General features: G+C 43.0%; 1 protein-coding gene across 3 annotated transcripts in view; it reads right to left on the reverse strand.

The window, feature by feature from the left end:
* Nucleotides 1–22,306, reverse strand: part of FBXO11 (F-box protein 11) — a 107,467-nt gene that overhangs the window by 53,045 nt on the left and 32,116 nt on the right. For all 3 annotated transcript variants that reach the window (XM_040351589.1, XM_040351590.1, XM_040351588.1), the window contains exon 2: nt 11,231–11,355. In XM_040351589.1, coding sequence (XP_040207523.1) covers nt 11,231–11,355 — 125 coding nt within the window. The remainder of the gene's footprint in view (nt 1–11,230; nt 11,356–22,306) is intronic.

Here is a 22,306-nt window from a genome sequence, read left to right on the forward strand (position 1 = left end):
AGCCCTTTATTACAACTGCTAAGGCAGTAGTGGGACATTAACGAAACAAGGGTAATTCATTATTTCTGTAATCCTCTGAAGATGCTACATAGGAACCATTATTTATACATGAATATACTACACCTCAAAAATCAATGTAAACAGTCACATTCTCACCGGCCTCTTTATTAAGGATCAACGCCAAGAGGAAACACACTGCCTGCTCCAGGCTGACTGAGTGCAAACAGGTACCAGGTGCAGACCTCGGCTCACCACGGTCCACAATAGATAAGAAACTAAAATGGTCACACACTAGAGCTGCACAATTGCTTGATGATAATCTTTATTGTCAAGATCCAGACAGGTTACAGGAATTGCAGTTGACGCATTTCACAAGAGTGTAGCTTGCCTGTTCACAACATTGATTTGCTCTCCAAGCAGGCTATTTAAGGTGATCACCTGAATCGGCTACACCCAACACCACCTGCTCTGGAGAAACTCATGCAAACCTAAATAAATCTCAACTGATTTATATAAAAACAACATTTCATGGATTAAAAACCACAAACACACCACAACAAAACTAGATAAAAAAATAAAAAAAAAGGAGAGAGAAGAAAAACATTGAACCCAAAAAAATCCACCTAACACACACACACACACACACACACACGTGTAAATAATAAATAGTGGATAAAAAGACATGGGGAGAGACATAGCCAACAGACTGTTTTCAAAATATTAAAAAAAGAAGGAGCTATAATGGAATATACTAAAAAATGCTCCAAAAATACTTCAAAGAACTAAGTGCAAGAAAAAAAATTTGATGTAAAACATAAATGCATAAATATAAAATTCATCCAAATATGTGGTAAGCATCTACAGATAAACAAAGGGATCACTATACATATGTTTGTAAAGAAAGAAAAAAAATGCATATAAAACTATATCAATCTGGATGCACAGATTCACAAACACCATGAAATATATCACGACGTAGAAAGAAAAAAAAAGGGGGGGGGGTTGGGGAGTACCCAGAGCATTAGGGACCACCACTTAAATTTGCAAAGAACAAAAACAAATAATGTCATGATTATAATAAAATGCATTGTTAAACAAGTGAGAACTCGGAGGTACCGTGTCACCATAGGTGAAGAACAGTGTACCGTGTGACAAAATGAATGGACCGACCACTGATGGGATGAAAAAGAATAGGAAAAAACAAATTAGGAAAATGTGAGATATCCCATTCAAAATTCATTCCAAATGGTATGCGTGTATTGAAAATGGAAAATCCTAATCTTTTAGGCACTTGAACTTTTTCTAAAACCTGCACTCCCACTGCTGTACTGCTGCCATTGTGATACTGATTGAAAAGGTCGGGTGACATTAGTGGACATATTCTTTTCAATACTGTACAGGTGATGCTGGAAACTGTCCCCAAGTCGCCTCGTGGAGCGTCTCTTTACATTGCATGATCTGCATGCGACAACATATATGACGTACCGAGTGCTGCATTTATAAAAATAATTAAAGTGGATATAACCCACTCTCATCCTTTCTAAACTACTGCCATAGTGCTGATCTATAAGGATATAGATGCCTCCTGCATGTATCCTTACCTGTCAAATGTCTCCCCTTGGTTATGAGACCCGAAAAACTGCAGATTCTGTGGGTGGGTCTGTTGTCTGGAGCTCAGTGGGTGGAGTCGTGAGGTCAGAAGACTCCCCACCCACCTTTACACTCCCCTTGTCATTTTCTCTGTGTATTTCTTATACTGAACTTCTGCTACGATCACCAACATCCAGTCAAAATTAGGGTTGTCCCGATACCGAGCATTTTCCTGAGTACTTGTACTCGGGCAAATGCTCTGATGCTTCATCTGATAACCTAGGCAGTCAGGGTAATCAGTGTGCGGTGGGAGAGTTACAAGCACCGATCACCCTGTATAGATTTCAAAGTCTGAAAGCCGGTCCTCTCTCTCCCCCTCTCGATGACCGCTCACTGTCCCTGTATCCTCCTCCTCCAGTCCCCCCTCCGTACTGCTGCTGTCCTCCTCCATGTCCCCCTACGTTGTACTGCTCTCCCCGTCCGCGCTCTGCCCCCCCCCCCCTTCCATGCTCCGTGTCCCCCTCCATGCTGCTCTCCCCATCCACACTCTGCTTCCCCCTCCCGTTCCGCTACTCTCCCCCTCCGTGCTCCATGTCCCCCTTCGTTGTGCTACTCTCCCCCTCCGCGCTCTGTGGCCCCGTCCATGGCCTTCTCTGCCCCCAATCTGTCAGGATGGAGAGCGGAGGTATGAGCCGGTAAACCCGGCTCTTTATGTGAATGGACAGAGTCAGTGATCACTGACTCTATTCATTCACATAACTGAAACATTGTAACCTGTGTTTACCATGCTTCAGTTTATAAATTGGAGAGGAGCTTCTGTCTCCTGTCCATTCAATTTCAGTGCAGCTGAGGCTGCAGAGAAAGGGACTGGGGAATCTGCGTCCTTAGTCCCTTTCTCTGTCTCAAAGGTGAGATGTCAGGTGTGTTCTCGCCAAAGCCCCCCAACAGGGCTAAAAAAGAAAAAATTTGCAATAAATAAAAAAAAATAAAAAAATTGTAAAAAAAAAATATTTAAATAAAACACACACCGACACCATCCACTGAAAAATCAAAGATCACTGACATTACTAGCAAAAAAAAAAAAAAAATATATAAAAATATATACGCTTACTGCGTTTTTTTTTATCAAATGTACAAGAATACATATTGGCCCAAACTGAGGACATTTTTTTTTTAAAGTGGGGATATTTAAATTAAAAGATAGTGGGGTTTTTTTTTCAAAATTGTCGCTCTTGTTTATACCGCAAAAAATAAACTGCAGAGGTGATCAAATACCACCAAAACAAATTTCAATTTGTTTGGGTATAGCGTCGCACGACCGCGCAATTGTCAGTTAAAGCGACGCAGTGCCGAATCGCAAAAAAAAATGGCCTGGTCAATGGGCAGCCATTCTTCTGGGGCTGAAGTGGTTCAAGGCCACTATGGTCACTGAATGTTTGTTGTTGTAAAAATATCATCAAGGGCGATATGGTACACTCATTTTCAAATTAAAAGAAACAAATTACCGTAAATCTTTTTATAACTGCAACACTCAGTACGTCATATGCAGAATGTGCAATATTCCTCCACGAGGCGACTTGGGGACAGATTCCAGGAGCATGAAGTGTGTGTATGTATGTATGTATGTATGTATATGTGTATATGTATGTATGTGTGTATATGTGTATATGTATGTATGTATGTGTATATATATATATATGTATGTGTGCATGTATATATATATATATATATATATATATATATATATATATATATATGTGTGTGTGTGTGTGTGTGTGTGTGTGTGTGTGTGTGTGTGTGTGTGTGTGTGTGTGTGTGTGTGTGTGTGTGTGTGTGTGTGTGTGTGTGTGTGTGTGTGTGTGTGTGTGTGTATATATATATATATATATATATATATATATATGTGTGTGTGTGTGTGTGTGTGTGTGTGTGTGTGTGTGTGTGTGTGTGTGTGTGTGTGTGTGTGTGTGTGTGTGTGTGTGTGTGTGTGTGTGTGTGTGTGTGTGTGTGTGTGTGTATGTATGTATATATATATATATATATATATATATATATATATATATATATATATATATATAATATAGCGCCGGGCGCATTTAACCCTTTATATGGTCGCTAGCTAGTTAAAAACGTCCCCACTAGCAACTGAAAAGCACCTCCAAAACAGTATAGTGGCACTAGTTTTAGCGGCACTTTACCGCCAACGCCCCCGTGCTGCCAGTGTGAAAAAGCTCTTACTGGCCTGCTTGGAGAGCATCTCAATGTTGTGAACAAGCAAGCTACACTCGTGTGAAACGCATCAACTGCAATTCCTGTAACCCGTCTGTGTTTTTTGACAATAAAGATCATCATCAAGCAATTTTACAGCTCCGGTGTGCGACCATTTAGTTTTTTTATCCACTTTATGAGGTACACCTTGCTAGTACTGAGTTGGACCCCTTTTGCCTTCATTCTTCATGATATAGATTCAACAAGGTGTTGGAAACATTCCTCAGACATTTTGGTCCATAGTGACATGATGGCATCACATACTGTAGTTCCTGCAGATTTGTCGGCTGCACATCCATGATGCTAATCTCTAATTCCACCACATCCCAAAGGTGCTCTATTGGATGAGATGTGGCGAGTGTGGAGGACATTGGAGTACAGTGACCTCATTGTCCAGTGGTGAGATGATTGGAGCTTTGTGACATGGTGACATTATCCTGCTGGAAGGAGCCAATCAGAAGGGGACACTGGAGTCATAAAGGGATGGACATGGTCAAGAATATATCCCCCACCATTAGACCACCACCATCCAGAAACGTTGAGGCAGGATGGATCCATGCTTTCATTTTTTTTTTTGTTTACACTAAATTCTGACCCGGCCATCTAAATATTGCACCTGAACTCGAGACTCAGACCAGGCAACATTTTTCCAATCTTCAATCGTCCAATTTTGGCGAGTCTGTGCAAATTTTAGCCTCAGCTTTTCTGTTCTTAGCCGACAGGAGTGGCACCCGATGAGGTCTTCAGCTGCTGTAGTCCATCTGCTTCAAGGTCCAATGTGTTATGCATTCAGAGATGGTATTCGGCATACCCTGGTTGCATTGAGCATTTGAGATACTGTTGCCGTTCTATCATCTCCAGTCTGCCCATTCTCCGACATCAAAAATGCATTTTTAACCACACAACTGCCGCTCACTGGATGTTTTCTCTTTCGGACCATTCGCCATAAATCCGAGAGATGGTTGTGTGTAAAAATCCCAGCAGATCAGTTTTTGAAAAGCCAGCCCGTCTGGCACCAACAACCGTGCCATGTTCAAAGTCACTTAAATCCCCTTTCTTCCCCATTCAGCATTGAGTCTCTGGATTGGCGGTTTAGCAATTTGTGTTACCAAGCAATTTGAACAGGTGTATCTAATAAATTGGCCGGTGAATGTATATGCTTCATCTAGCAGACACATGATACAACTTCACAAAACTATAAAAAAGTAAACCAGTGCTGTAGTAAGACTATAAACAGTGGCAGATCATACCTCAAAGGCTTCTCCATCTTTTGCACCATTGTATTCATTCATAATAATGCAAAGCTTCCTGTGAATGGCCGAGAAGCACTCAGCCTGAATTGGTTTTGTTCCGACAGCGGACCTGTACTGCTTCCGGCATAGAGCGCTGTATATAGCTGATCCAAAATACAGTTTATACAGCACTGACAGCGGATGCATTAGTACAGAAAATAGTTAGTCTAGGCCTGCTTAGACCAAATAAACTATTTAAAGCAAAAGTAACCTTGGAGTTTGGCTTTGTTAAAAGCCTAAGGCCGCTTTCACACTGAGGCGTTGGTGGTAAAGCATTACTATTTTTACCGTTGTTTTTGTGGCGCTATTCGGCCACTAGCAGGGCACTTAACCCCTGCTAGCGACCGAAAAAGGGTTAAAACCGCCTGCAAAGCGCCGCCCATTCATTTCAATGAGCAGGGGTGTTTTAGGAGCAGCGTATACACCGCTCCTACAGCGCCTCAGATGTGGCTAGCAGGACCTTTTTTTTACCGTCCTGCCAGCTCCACTTGGGCTTTCACACTGGAGTAAGAGGAGAGGCTCTTTCAGGGCGCTTCACATGCGCTATTTTTAGTGTCATAGCACCTGCAAATGCCTCAGTGTGAAAGCAGCCCAATACTGGCCATACATAATAGAAATTTTACCAAAACCCATATATTTTGGAGGTCAGACCCAAACACTTTCAATATGTATGCAATCGTGCAGACCCTTGCACTACATGCATGAAGATAAAGGTAAAGGAAAAGTAAATAAGAAAATTGTATAATGTATGGCCAGCTTTACATTACATTGATTTAACCCATACAGTCATTAATAACTGAGAACCCTTTACGAGACTTTGTATGCAGCCAACTGCGCTTCTTTTATGTGGCAAACATCCACTCGTGAATCCTGGACATAGTAGCAGATATCTTGGCTGGAAAGGATAACAGCCCTGAAGATGACGCCGCTTCCCAAACTGCCGTACCCACTTAGGGCTCACTCAGTTAATATTCACTTACACATTCTACAGTGCATGCCGTTCATCTGGCAAGATTCTAGACCAAAAGTCTCTAAAAAATAGAAAGGTCCAAAGAGGGATTGGTGATACTACATATTATCAATCACTACTTAGACTCACAAATGGCCTCTTTAAAGGGGTTGTAAAGGTAAACAAAAAAAAATCCCTAAATAACTTCCTTTACCTTAGTGCAGTCCTCCTTCACTTACCTCATCCTTCCATTTTGCTTTTAAATGTCCTTTTTCTTATGAGAAATCCTCACTTCCTGTTCTCCTGTCTGTAACTCCACACAGTAATGCAAGGCTTTCTCCCTGGTGTGGAGAAAGCCTCTAGAGGGGGGAGTGGACGAGCAGGAGTGTCAGGACGCCCACTAAGACACAGCTCCTTTCTCCATCTGCAAAGTAGAAAGTGTCCCGACTTACCTGCTTGCCCCCTCCCTCCTCAAGAGGCTTTCTCCACACCAGGGAGAAAGCCTTGCATTACTGTGTGGAGTTACAGACAGAAGAACAGGAAGTGAGGATTTCTCAGAAGAAATAAGGACATTTAAAAGCAAAATGGAAGGATGAGGTAAGTGAAGGAGGACTGCACTAAGGTAAAGGAAGCTATTGAGGGAAGTGTTTTTTTTTACCTTTACAACCCCTTTAACCTCTAATATCTCATTTTGGGTCAGCATACCTGCTTAAGCCCATAACATACACCGTTCTATGGACTGCTCTTGACCACCATAAATAAATTAGGAATCCAGCGCTGAAACATTCAATGAAAATATGGAGAAAGCAATTCACACCCAACACATCCTTTGAAACTCACAAATAATCTTTTTTGCCTTTAAATGTGATGAGTCACGCAGACTTCTGTGGTTGTCTAAAGTAGGTTTCCGTTGGGTGTACAACTGCTGACTATGCGCAATATGTAAACCTTTCCTACGATACAATCCTCCCACCACACTGCATCTGCAAAATTGTTACATCTTCACATTTCCCAATTACGTGCAATCAATCCAAAACAACATGGATTTGCCTCTGGCTCCCACTACTTTCAAATACATATCTTCTTAAAGGGATAATATCCTTGATCTAGAACTTCCCTCCTATAAGGGTGACCTGGTGTGCACTCTCCCTCAGGTATCCCAATGGGAAAAGGATTGGGTTTTCTCCCTGCAGCTGCCACAGTGGATCCAGCTTTTGGGGCACAATAGCACATGGATCGCTGAACTCCTCATTTAATGATGCATTGCAAACGATAAACTATTGTTTAGGTCAGGGATCTTCAAACTACGGCCCTCCAGCTGTTGCAATACCTCATGGGATGTGTAGTTCCGCAAGACTCTGACATTCACAGACCTGACTAGGCACGATGGGAATTGTAGTTCCTGAACAACTGGAGGGTCATAGTTTGAGGACCCATGGTTTAGGACTCAGGGATATGCAATTAGCGGACCTCCAGCTGTTGCCAAACTACAAGTCCCATGAGGCATAGCGAGACTCTGACAGCATCAAGCATGACACCCAGAGGCAGAGGCATGATGGGACTTGTAGTTTGGCAACAGCTGGAGGTCCGCTAATTGCATATCCCAGGTTTAGGTGGTACATGGTACCTCACACATTGACCTAATGTGTCCAGGGTGCCTCCGGTTGTGGAGCAGCTGGCACTTTAATACATATCTGGTTTCAACACCTTAAAATCAAAATGTTTTTGGATCGGCTCCATCAGCTAGTTTATACAGCTGTGGCTTTAGCAGAGCAGAGAGAATTCTCTGCATAAAAAGATCGGGAAATACTTTGTCAAGATCACAACGGGGAAAAAAAAAATCACGATAACGATTCTTGACAATTAATCGTGCAGCTCTACCTTAAACCATCTGAAAGCACTCTGGACCAGTTTGGTCAAATCCTTTACTGCTGCCAAACAGGGTCTAGCTAGGGCCTGGTGGTCCGGAACCCTCACCATTATTCAAAAAAGGCGATATTTGCTTTAAAAAAAAAAAAAAAGCTGGTGGCCATTCTACAATAAATAAAAAAAAATGTAAAAAAGGTCTGGGATCCATAGATCTCATTCTGGGAGAGATGCAACAAGTCTATATGGATGATTTAAGCATCCACAAGCCGAGGGTTGAAGAGTCACCTTGCACGTTGACATCCCTGTTAACCTAACTCAAACTCTTTATTTTCAATGCCCATCTTCTCCTACTTGCTTCTCCTATCCTTTTAGCATACTAGATTCTCGCCATCTTATATTTCTTGCCTTTAAGATTACATGAGGGACACTTCCCCCTCAGCAGGGGCTTCTACCACTACAGCAGGGTTTGACAAAATCCGTGCGCCAGTTTGCAAGTGCGACAAGAAATTGTGACCTGGCGCCCGCCGGTAATCAAAGCCGCGGCCTAGAAGGTCATGGCCTCAATTGCCGGCCGTCACGGGCCCGCTGCGATCGCGCGGCGGGGGTAGTGGGGACTCACAGAGGCACAGGATCCTGTGTCTCCGTGCACCACCACCACCGCGCGATCTCGGCGGGCCCGCGACGGCCGGTAATTTAGGCCGTGGCTTTGCAGCCTTGTGAAGGCCCAAGCTTGCTTCTGTGACCTGGCGCCATCTGGTGGTGGCCATTGGCATTACAAGTAAAACAGCAGTTCTAATGTGTGTTTTTTTTTACTGGTTTCACTGCCATCTTCTGCCCTCTAATTAGAACCCCCAAACCTTATGTATATTTTTTTATTCCAACACCCTAGAGAATAAAATGGTGGTCGTTGCAATACTTTGTCACACCGTATTTGCGCAGCGGTCTTACAAGCGCAATTTTTTGGGGAAAAAATACTTTTTTCAATTTAAAAAATAAAACAGTAAAGTTATCCCAATTTTTTTTTATATCGTGAAAGATAATGTTACGCCGAGTAAATTGATACCCAACATGTCACGCTTTAAAATTGCGTCCGCTCGTGGAATGCCGACAAACTTTTACCCTTTAAAATCTCCATAGGCGACGTTTAAAAAATTCTACAAGTTGCATGTTTTGAGTTACAGAGGAGGTCTAGAGCTAGAATTATTGCTCTTGCACCAACGATCGCGGCGATACCTCACATGTGTGGTTTGAATACCGTTTACATATGCGGGCGCTACTCACGTATGGGTTCACAAGCTTGACGAGGCGCGTTTTCTGGCTCCTAACTTTTTTAGCTGGCTCCTAGATTCCAAGCAAATTTGTCAAACCCTGCACTACAGTATTAAAAGTTTTTATAGGGGCGCTTTATCTCAAATATTTCCAGATCCCACATAGTTCATATTCCACTTGGGAGCCCTTCGGCCCTCTAAAAGGTATTCCTAACAGATATGTTGCCACAGGTGCAGTGGATTCTCTCCATGCATTTCACTTTAATGCTCTTGCATCTGGATTTGTATTTTGTACCCCAATTCAAGATTTCTACTTCCACACGTTTGAAGTTTATCCACGTTTTTGTAGTTTGGTTATATAATGCAATTTTGGGGGGGTATAGTTTGGTTATATAATGCCATTTCAATAAAAATTGTAAAACCAAAAACAGCTGTTAATGGGTTAGTTCATCTTTATAATAACATTGCACATGCATTCCAGCATACCAAGTACATTAGGAAACACTACCTAGCTTTTCAGACAGGCTTAGGAGAGGCAGCACACAGCCTAATAGTTATGACATTGGGGGAAAAAAAAAAAAAAAAAAAAAGCTCCTTTTTCAAAGCCTGAGCAGTGTTTTTTAAATTTACTGGCGAACATGGAATGCAAGAGCAAAAATATTGTAAAGGTGAACTAACCCTTCGAGGTGTAACAAAAACTGTCCTTTGAAAGTTTCCATAGAACATGCTCATTGACATGTTGCTCCTGCTGTTCCCATGAATAACTCCACATTTCCTTTGCCTTGGAAACAATTAGGGGTGCAACAGATCAAAAAACTCACGGATCGGATCGATCCTCGGATCAGGAGTCATGGATCGGATAATTTTCGGATCAGCAAAAAAAACAAACAAAAAAAAGACAAATCTTGTTACACCCACCAGAGTTTTAGATTTCACAGTTCTTCTCAACACAAAACGGAGCTTATGTGCTTAAATACAGTGTTTGGAAATCCGACGGACTGTTTATTGCTAATGTGACAGAACACCTCCGATTTTCACATTTAAACAGTCCGTCAGATTTACAAATACTGTATTTAAGCGTATAAGCTCTGTTTTGTGTTGAAATAACTGCATCTCGCAATACTTATATGTGCAGCCAAGTGGAAGTCGCAGCCCCATGTACGAAAGTGGTGTCATCAGTTCCCTACTGTGACCTGAACTATCCCAATCATCAGATCCCTTTAGTGTCATTGATTGGCGGGCTGAGTGTCTAGTGAAAATCCCCCCCTACGTGCTCAGTCCATACAGAGCCCCCGATCGCCTCCTCTCTCTTCTCTGGCAAGCAGCAGGACGCCCGGTGCGGCGGCGGCAGCGGCTCCCCGTGTGGATTCCTCAAGGTGCACCATGGAGCTCATCGCTGGGCTGTTAGGAGTCAATGACATATTGAGCTCAAGTGCCCACAAACATCCGAGGAGCAGCCTGCATCCCCCGCGCCGGGTGGACCTCGATGGCCGGCGTTTCGATAGCTAGGCCCGTGGATCGCCGTGTGTCCCGACCCGAAGGTGCTGATCTGTACGGATCAGTTGCACCCCTGGTGACAATACTTGATGTGTTCCCACTGTCATATGGCATTCTTGTGCCACAGTGCCTACACACCGTCAAAGGTTTTATCCACTAACCTCTTTCCTTCATCATTATATTTGACAGGGAAGCCAAAATGCTCCCATACAGGGGATATAAATGACGTGGGGCATTCAAGCTCCTCCGTTCGCCATGACCACGCTGTGTGTGGACTGAACATGCGCAAATTTTTTTTTTTTTTAGAAAACAATCCTCGGATCACGTGTGTGCGGTTCGGATCAATCTTTTCGGTTCGGATCACGGATCAATGACGATCCGTTGCACCCCTAGAAACAATGAGGATTTATATCCTCTTCTCTGGTTGGATACTTCCCCCTCATAGCACATGCACTGAAATAAAACAAAAAAACAAAGATGTAAATAGATTCTCTCACCTCCATACTGCTCTTTGCTGGGCAAGCGGTTCTTTTAGGGATAAGAGTTTTTCTGCGAAGTTGATATGGACTATTCTGTGCACCAGGACCTGATTCTTCTGCAACCATGTCTGCAGGCACTTCATCTGCACAGAAAAGGGAGACAGGTTAGAAATTTTACAGATCATCAAAGCTCAAGTAAACACTTTAAAGAGTAACTGCAGTGTGCTCACAATTTGTAATAAAAACATCTTTGTCATTCTGAAGCTTCCCTCCAACCACTTTGCATATTATTTTATATACACTGTGATTCTGTACTTGCCAAATACCGCATTTATCGGCGTATAACACGCGCCAAATACCGTATTTATCGGCGTATAACATGCACCCCAACTTTAAGAGGGAAGTTTCAGGAAATAAACTTTCCACCGCCCCCTGTGTTCAACATGCAGGCATAGTTTACCCTCTATTTTCATGGTAAAAAAGTGAGTGTTATACGCCAATACATACAGTATGTCCCAGAAATCTCCCTCCACAGAGTCTGGCAAAACCATTTTAACTGTGGGCAGCTGAAGGTGCTGTCTGTTCACTTCCTGGATTTACAGACACACCTCCAGTTCTCATTTGCCCTCTTATGACTCACCCCCCTTCCTGGCAAACTCACAAGAGTGAGGGAGAGAGCTGTGCATGATGTCATAAGCCTAGGCTAATGACCAGACAATAAACAGGAAGTGGGCTGTATAAGGTATTTACTGGTAAGAAAAATAAAAAATAAAATGTTTTACTATCCAAAGTTAAAATAACAAGTACAGGAGATTTAATAGATTGAAAGTTGAAAAAAATTACTGAAGGTTCGCTTTAAGTATTCAGAAACAGTTAAGAAAAATTGGGAGGGGAGCTGCGGTGGCTCAACGCGATTGGCACTGCGCTGACAAGCCATTCACCTCTGCAGCTAGAGGTTCGGATCCCGGTCTTGGCTATATGTGAATCGAGTTTGGTGGTCTCAGCCCGGCTTCCGGTGGGTGTGCTATGCGAGGTAAGCCTGCGCTTAGTACGCCCACCCCCCTCCCACAAAAACCACCACACTTACACGCACTCGAAATTGGGTTAACATGCACGCACTTTGACCACATGGTCTCTAAAAAGAGAGGCGAAGGACGAACGGGACTGGTTGAGAGGGCTAGATCCTCTCACTCCCTTATAGCGAGTCCCTCTGCCCCGTTGGGCTTCAAAAGCGGAGCAGGTAGGGCGGGCTGTGTGGGAGGACCCCCTCACACACCCACCATTGCCACCCGGGGCATGGAGAAAGGTGGCAGATTGCCTCTGGGGGAGGCCTGCCTACTCCCAACTCCTGCAGTCCGGCTCCTCTCTCGAGTACACGCACAAAATACACTTAAAAAAATAATAAAAAATGTTCAGGTTTGCACTGTTAGTGGCCACAAGACTCAAACAGTCTTACATTCATATCTAGCTGCAGGAATTTCAGCATGATAACGGTTGCAGGAACCGCAGGGAAAATGCATGATCAAAATAACCATGCGATTTCCCTTTAGGCCGCATTTTTAAAAGGTGCATGCACCTTTTTTTGTGGGAAACGCAGACACGGCAGCCCAGTACTGCCACTGCAATTAAGCCCTGCTCTCCTGGTGAGTTTTCTACTATACTGTAATATACATCAAAAGTAATGTTTAAATGCAGACTCGACCTACAAGAAAATGTAATTACACTCAATGGCACATCCCATAATCCCAAACTTATATTCGAACTAAACAGCTCTATGCAAATCTACTACAACCAGCAAACATACAGAGCGCCAGGCTGTATGCACTGTGACTGAACCCTCGCAGTACCTATAAACTGAAAGTCATTTTAAAATCAAGATCATAGTAGTCTGCAAACAATGACAAGGAAGAGGTTATTGCTGAGGAAAAAGAAACTGTACATCTACTTTTTTTTTTTGGCTACAGGCCCAAGAACACATGGAAAATGCTTTCATGTCTTCCAAAAACATTACACACTGGTAGACTGCTTTCTACATACAGAGCGTGTGTGTGTGTGTGTGTGTGTGTGTGTGTGTGTGTGTGTGTGTGTGTGTGTGTGTGTGTGTGTGTGTGTGTGTGTGTGTGTGTTTAATCTGTGTTTTGTCTGAAGAGCGCCTTTAAAAAGGCCACCCTGTTGCCATTTCAGAGTATAAATACTTAGTGCAATCATGAGGAATAACGCCTGACAACTATTACCGAGTTACTGACACTTTGGAAAGTGTAAGGGCCATTCACAGTAGGAAGCGCACAGGAACGCTGTACACTTACTTGTGCGATTCACATGCAGTGCGATTTCAGCCACATTCATTTTGAATGAGTTGAAATCAAAACGCACCAAAAGTAGTGCATGCACTACTTTTCGAAATGCACCGCAAACAGATCATATGGTACTTTTATGCCATGTAATCCGGTGCAGGCAAAAGCACCGCATTTGTGACCTGCATTTATGGTGTGTCATTAACTGGCACACGCAGCAGATCACAAGGGCAGTGCGATTGGAATGTATTGCTGGAAGCCACACAGGAGTGCAGCTTTCTCACACTGCATTGTATTCTCACTGGTTCCTCTTAATGACCTCCACATTACTACTGTATCTTGTAGTGAGTGAAGGTCACAGGCAATATCCAGTCAGAGTTGTGGGGGGACCACAGATAGACAGACATTCTTAGGTACCGACACTGAAGAATGTTTGTCTAAGTGGACATTGGGGGGGGGGGGGGGGGTCATTTCTCATTTTGATATTACAAACAAGTCACAAAAGAGGAGTGAAAAGTTCTCTGTTTTTGTGTAAGCATTTAACATTAATCTGTTAGAAGTATGGCTTATGTGGCAGTTTAATATATTACAGGGTCATTTTAAAGTATCCAATTGCCCCCCCCCAAACAATGTAATACTGCAGTTTATCAGTCCTTAGATGTGGAGGCTGCATTAGTCCCCAACCCCCCCCCCCCCCCCACTTGACAGTTCTACAAATAACACCCCTCCCAGTCCCTTTCATGTCACTTCTCCACAGTATCTAAAAAGTGGCAGCCGTGGTCATTTTATATATGGGACTGCAAAGATATCGGTCTTTTCATAGATAACATACAATAAATTACCAAAAGTATTGGGACGCCTGTCTTTACACGCACGTGAACTTTAATGCCATCCCAGTCTTACCCGGGGTTCACACTAGTGCAATGCAGGAACCAGCGCCGGTTTCCACATCGCTCCTCTCCCGCAGGCAGTTCACACTGCCTTGTGTGAACTGCTGTGGGTGTCATTGAAGTTAATAACACCCCCAGTTTATTTCACAGATGGCAGTGAGAACTATGAACTCACACAGGAATCAGATAGCATAGCTGAGAACACCCAAGCGATTTGGTTCTAGTGCGGGGAAAAACAAGTCCCTGCACCAACTTCTGTACGAATCCTATACAAGTTCAGCCAAACGTATGGCTGAACTCGCATTGCGCATGTGATCGGCACCTGCAGTGCGGATGCAAATCACATGCAATCTGAGATCACGCTAGTGTGAACCCATGCAAAGGGTCCTTTCACATGGGGGGGGACTCTGCTTTGCTCAGAAAGGGATCCCTCCGCTGATCCCTGCTGAGCAGGCGGATGACAGGTCCGTCTCTACTCACTGTGCAGAGACAGACCAATCAGAGCCCAGCTCTCCTCTATGGGGGGAGATCGGATGAAAACAGACCGCCTGTCCATTCTCATCCGATCCACTAGAGCAGGCATATGCAATTAGCGGACCTCCAGCTGTTGCAAAACTACAAGTTCCATCATGCCTCTGCCTCTTGGTGTCATGCTTGTGGCTGACAGAATCTTGCTATGCCTCATGGGACTTGTAGTTCTGCAACAGTTGGAGGTCTGCTAATTGCATATTCCTGCACTAGAGAGATGGAAATTAGGGTCTCCAGCCATCTGAATTTCACAGACAGGATCGGATAGCAGCAGGTCACGTCACCGCTGACATCCGCCACTCCATGAATGTGAAAGGAACATCCGATCGGGTCTGCCTGAAAAAACTGACAGGTGGACCTGATCGGAAAGCCTGTGTGAAAGGGGCCTTACTCCGTAGGGTTCAATATTGAGTTGGCCCACCCTTTGCAGCTATAACAGCTTCAACTCCTCTGGGAAGGCTGTCCACAAGGTTTAGGAGTGTGTCTATGGGAATGTTTGACCATTCTTCCAGAAGCGCATTTGTGAGGTCAGGCACTGATGTGGACAAGAAGGCCTGGCTCACAGTCTCCGCTCCAATTCATCCCAAAGATGTTCTATTGGGTTGAGGTCAAGACTCTGTGCAGGCCAGTCAAGTTCCTTCACCCCAAACTCACTCATCCACCCAAAAGGGGAAGCTCCACTTGTCTGCCTCCTTTACCTTCTCTCCGCTACCACATTTGGCCCCTTTTGGGGGCATGGGGGGGTGCAGGTACCTGGTTTTGACAGAAGCCCCCTCCTCCTTCCCCCACAGCCTGTCCCATACATAAAGCGCAGCACGTGCACCTTGCTTTGTGCTCTGGTCAGGTTTGAATAGGAAGGGGCCATCCACATACTGTTCCCACAAATTGGGGAGCACGAAATTTACATCAGACATACTAGCTTCCTGGCTAGAATTTTTACTGGTCAAACCCCAACTATCTACACGCAGCAGCAGGAGGAGGAACAGGTTTACACGCCCGGCTTATAGACTCCCACAAGACTCAACAGTACTCAAAATCAAGCATTCACCCTTGAAAAGTGAACCGAAAAAAACAAACAAATAAATAAAAATAAAGGTGGACCACACCCAGTAACATTACAACTGTATTCCCCACTGTTCTCACCAGACGGGTGTACAAAAAATGCCAATAGCCTGTCATATACCCACCATTGCAAGATCAATAAAAATAAAAGGAATTCTGAAAGCTGTAAATGTCTCTATACAACAGCCAGTCCCTCATCCCCGAGTTACCTCAAATAATCCCAACTGCAGCAGAAGCCATGATTCCTGTGACAGCTCAGACAAAACCTGCTGCTCTTTATTCTAAATGCACTGCTTAACAGTGAAATAAATAAGCTAAAATTTCAAGGTTGTTGATGGTGTTAATGAAGCTGACAGTACAATAAAATGACACTACATAAAAAGAGAGAAAAAGACAAAGCGTGGTGCTGGAGGTAAAAGATACAAGACTGTGCCGTGCTGCAGCAAGATTCCATCACTCGCTGCAGCATGACACAAGCTCATGGCCATGCCGGGTTATTAACCTTCAGCTTGCCATTTAACCCAATTGCTAGAATTACACACGTCATTAGAAAACAAACCCAGACTTACAAGATCATACATTTGGAGACCATAATCTGTAAATATGTTGCATCTTAGTCAGTCAGACAAACTTACTTTCTGACAAATTAAGGTTTATACAACACTAACCTCATCTACATGATCACTGTGAAATTAGTTATTATTACCATCTGATGTGTGTTATGTCCCAGACTGTTCACAATGACCAGCTGTTACCCCACCCACTATACTCACATGTACAGAACTCACAATTCTCCGATTTAGTCCAGGTTCACACCGACATGCGGGATTGAAATTGTGCGAGTTCAGCTGAACTCACAGTTTCATTCCCGCATGTCAGTCCGACTACGGGGGGCGATTTCAGAAACATCTGTGCTGGTCCCTGCAGATGTCTATACTAAATCGCACCCCAAAGTCATATAAGGAGTACAGAAACTACTTGTGAATCTGTGTGGCACCGCAAATGCAGAGTTGCACCAATTTGGACAGTTCCATTGCTGGCAATAGCCACCAATTTGACATTACAAATCACTTCAATGTGAACCTAGGCTCAATGTTACTTAACCACTTCAATACCGGGCTTTAAAACCCACCTCCTTCCCGGGCCTATTCTGGCACTTCTTTCCTACATGTACAAATCCTCATTCTTTTGCTAGAAAATTACTCAGAACCCCCAAACATTATATATGTTTTTTTAGCAGACACCCTAGGGAATAAAATGGCGGTCATTGCAACTTTTTATCTTGCACCGTATTTGCGCAATAATTTTTTTTGTAAAAAAAATTGTTTCATAAATTAAAAAATAACAAAACAGTAACGTTAGCCCAATTTTTTGGTAAAATATGAAAGATGATGTTACGCCGAGTAACTAGATACCTAACACGCTTTAAAATTGCGTACACTCATGGAATGGCGCCAAACTTCGTTACTTAAAAATCTCCATAGGCGACACTTTAAAATGTTTACAGGTTGCCAGTTTAGAGTTACAGAGAAGGTGTGGTGCTAGAATTGTTGCACACGCTCTAACGCACGCGGCGACACCTCACATGTGTGGTTTGAACGACGTTTACATACGTGGGCGGGACTTACGTGTGCGTACGCTTCTGAGCGCGAGCTACCGGGGACAGGGGCATTTAAATTTTTTTATTATTATTTTTTCTTTTTTCTTTTACTTATTTCTTTTTTACACTTTTTTTTTCTCAATCGCTTTTATTCCTATTACAAGGAATGTAAACATCCCTTGTAATAGGAATGTGTGTGACAGGTCCTCTTTAAGGAGAGATGCGGGGTCAATAAGACCCCACATCTCTCCTGCAGGCTGGAAAGAATGAGATTGTGAAAAAAAATTCACAGATCTCATTCAAACTAGCCGCAATTGCGATTTGTTTACTTACGGGGACCCGGGCGTGACGTCATCACATCGCGCCCGGGCCTCCGACGGTCATAGAGATGACTGGTGACCAGATGGTCACCAGTCTTCTCTATGGCAAACATCCGGCGGACGGCGATCATCTCTCCGGGCCCCCGGTGGGACGGGAGAGCCCGGAGAAGCACCGGATGGCGGCGGGAGGGGGGATGTCCCCTCCCGCCGCCTGTAAGAACGATCTAGCGGCGGAACCGCCGCTATGATCGTTCTTACGGTGCGCAGGATCGCCGCCGCTAAAAAATGATATCTCAATGATGCCTCCGGGTGCAGGCATCATTGAGATATCCCCCCGCAAAGCCCATCACGTCATGACGTCCACCCAGGATAACAGGTCCCCGTTTTGGACGTCATGACGGCGTGCGGGTGTCAAGTGGTTAAGGACACTGGTCAATATCCCAGTTCATGAAGGCCCATCCCAATAGGACACAGATCTATTCTTACTATGGAGGAAGGGATTAAGAAAAACCAAACCTAAGCAGATCTGTAAAATACTTTTACACTATAGTGACCCTGCCACAGCAACTTACTACTCACCCTTCAAGCAGGCAGTGCAATAAAACCTTTGCCTTCTTCACCCCTTGCCCCATGTACATTTACTGCAGGCGGCGGTTCCTCAGCACAGAACCACGCACAGCTACGCGATTCTGCACTACCGGGTCTGTGGCGTGCGCACCCCACGGGCAACATGCTTCTGCTGCGATTGTGAGTCACGCGATGTCTGCCAGGACCTGCCCATCGTTTGAGGCACAGGCAGAATCTGCCCATGAAAAACAAAGCAGATCACCATTCTGTGAAAAGGGAGGGCAATGATCTTGTGTTTCTGCAGACACAGGTCTCTGCCTTCCCACAGTGCAAGCAACAACCACTCACCATAGTTTGTAGACAGTATAAATTTGGTGCAAACCAATCAACATTACGCTTATTAGTATTCTTTATTTTAACAAAAATATGTAGCAGAATACATATTGGCCTAAACTGAAGATGAATGATTTCGTTTATCATTTTTTCTGGATATGTTTTATAGCAGAAAGTAAAAAATAGATAGATATACTGGTATTTCTTTTTATTTTTTTCTAAATTGTCAATTTTCTTTGTTTATAGTGCAAAAAAAAAAAAAAAACGCAGAGGTGATCAAATACCACCGAAAAAAAGGTCTATGTGTGGGAAAATAAAATAAAATAAAATACATGTCTATTTTGTTTGGGTACAACGTCACACGGTCGTGCAATTGTCAGTTCAATCGACGCAGTGCTGTATCACAAAAAATGGCCTGGTCATTAAGGAGGCACACTCTTCCGGTCCTTATGTAGTTAAAGCCGGATTTAAACCTGTACACTTCTGTAGTGCACAGATGGTGCGGTGCATTGCTATCTAACTTTTAAAAGGCAGCCTAGAACACATGAACCATCTGTGCATTAAACAGGTTCACTGGGATAGTTTTAGGTAGATCTTTGCCTGGCCCAAATGTAGATTGTGACATTTAACAAAACTATACGATAATCATGATCAGTGGCTGCACAATATATTTTCTTCATATGATCACAAGGAATTAGAATGGCTTGGTAGGAGAAGTCAGTCTCTCCCAAAGCGGTCTACAATAGAACATACTGACGTAACAGTTATCTCCCTTTCACATGCATACTTCACACAATGAGTCACAGTCAAGTCATCTAAAACACATCTCAACAGCATGAGTCCAGAAATAATAAATATATCGGAAGCTACACTAGGAGGAGTAAAACTCAGAAATCGGTTTAGCTTTCCAATAAACTAACAGTACTCATACCCCAGTGTGCAGTCTGAACATATACAAAGTATAGGGATCTGCCCCTTTGTTACTTCATTACAAATACCTTTGCATGGCACACTCTTTCTATATAGTGTAGGATTAAACTTGCCAGGGCTTGATAACCAATTACAGGACATAATTCACAAAAACCAATCAATGTTTTTTTTTTTCCCTACAAAGCTATCACTAACTACTACAACAAAATGGTGAGTCACTAATGATGATATCATTTACTAAGGAACAGAAACAAGCCTATGATGAGCATCACATGCAAACTGCCCAGATATTACCAGCTGCTTTATTAACCACTTGAAGACCAGGCCCATTTCTGACATTTGGTGCTTACAAATTAAAATCAGTATTTTTTTGCTAGAAAATTACTTCTTAGAACCGCCAAACATAATATATATGTTTTTTAGCAGAGACCCTACAGGAAAAGAAAAAGGCAGTTGTCGCAATATTTTGTGTGGCAGTGTATTGGAGCAGTGGTCTTGTAAATGCAAAAAAAAAAAATACACTTCAATAAAAATAAAAAAAATGAAAATACCATCTCGTATCTTTAATGGCCAGTCATATGATCTACCCGACTGACATCAAGAGGGGGATCTCAGCCCCTCCCACTGTAGCCCTTAGATCGGAGGGAGAGCGGCCGGAGGTCACCTGACTGCCCATAAAAGATCTCAGATAAAGGTATTTACAGGCATCGTTTTATTAAAAACATTTACACAGTGTAGGATACATTGATAAATCAGAGGGGCTGAGAGATATATTTTTCTTTACAACCACTTTAAAAGCCTCCCACCCAAATAACTTCTGCTGACCGGATCCCCCCCCCCCCCCCCCCCCGGGGTCACAATTGGCACCTTTCGGGGGGGGCAGATACCTGTCAAATCCAGGTATCTGCTACCACTTTCGGGGAAAAGATCGCCAAACATTGTGCGGCAAACTATGCAATGTCCGCCCTCCCTGCTGCCTTCTGGGAGAGACACACAGGTCCCAGAAGACGGCATGGACCATTCAAAAAGCACAGCACACGTTTGTGCATGCGCAGTAGGAAACAGTCACTGAAGCTGTAAGGCGCCTCCATCCGGTACGGAGGGACGAGTCAGCTTTGGCTGCAGACATCGCGGTCTCCCAGGACATGCAAGTGTCCTTATATTAAAAGTCAGCACCAAACTCTGCTTTAAGCCTTTAAAACCACTTTAACATTTAAAATGTATGATTTGTACATAAAGTCATAAGTTAGCCGTTCTAAATGCACTGTTCCGAAGGTATATCTCTAGACATTCCAAAATGAGGGACAGAGGAGCACCCCCCCTCCCCCCATATTTTTTACATCTGTGCATATTTATAATTTCTTTTTAAAAGTAATAAAAACATTTATGAATGGATTTAGGTTTGTAAACAAGTCCATTCACAGTACAGTACTCTGCTGTGAAATGAGTACATTGGGGAAACCACCGCTGTCCTCACTTTACCTGCTCACAATTATATGAATGACTTTGTTTATCTTCAAAGTATTTCAATTCAGAACAAAGTTCAGCTTTAAAACAAACACACTCGTAATAAAGAAGTGGTAAGGGACGCGTTTTATATTGCTACAATTATGTTTGAACAGCAGGGGGAGGTCAATTTTGAATTAAGCAGATAATCCGTCTATCTCAAATCTCAAAAATCTAGTGCTCCTGTTTTGCTCAGACTTGATGTAAAGCAAAATTGACAAAAAAAAAAAAAAAAAAACTCTAGAGGTGTAATGCACTTGAAACATGCCAACAGTGAAAACTGAAACAAAGTATCTAAATAATTATATATATATATATATATATATATATATATATAAAAAAATATTTTTTTAAATGTGTCTGAAGTATGTGATATCTAAGTAAAGATCTTTAACACTGAATCTGAAACAACTCGACAGCAATGAAAAAAAAAAAAAAAAAATAATAATCTTCTTGCACGTAAAGTCCCAGCAACTAAATAGGTACGGAGCCTAAACATGCACTGGGATAAACATTTGAATATTTACCTTTACTTATAGCAAATGCAAAACCTCCAAGTAAATACTACATCCAGGTTTTACTGAACACCAATGTCTTCAATCCTTTTGCTACCAGAGGATTTTTTTTGTCCCCATTTCTTGCACTTTAATGTGCAATTTTAGGCAAGAAAATTATCTAGAACACACACACACACACACACACATATATGCAGAGGCTTTAGAGCAGGGATCCTCAAACTATGGCCCTCCAGCTGTTGTAGAACTACACATCCCATGAGGCATTGTAAAACTCTGACATTCACAGACATGACTAGGCATGATGGGAATTGTAGTTCCTTAACAACTGGAGGGCCGTAGTTTGAAGACCCGTGCTTTAGAGAATAAAATGGTGCGTGTTACAATGTTTTATGTCGCATGGTAGTTGCACAGCAGTATTTCAAAGGCAATTTTTTTACTTTTGGGGGAAAAAATACAATAATTTTAGACAGAAACGATGCCCAATTTTTGGTAAATAAAAAGATGAATGTTACACCGTGTAAATAGGTATCAAACATATCACGCTTT

This window comes from Rana temporaria, chromosome 4 (assembly GCF_905171775.1).
Source record: "Rana temporaria chromosome 4, aRanTem1.1, whole genome shotgun sequence".
Taxonomy (NCBI): domain Eukaryota; kingdom Metazoa; phylum Chordata; class Amphibia; order Anura; family Ranidae; genus Rana; species Rana temporaria.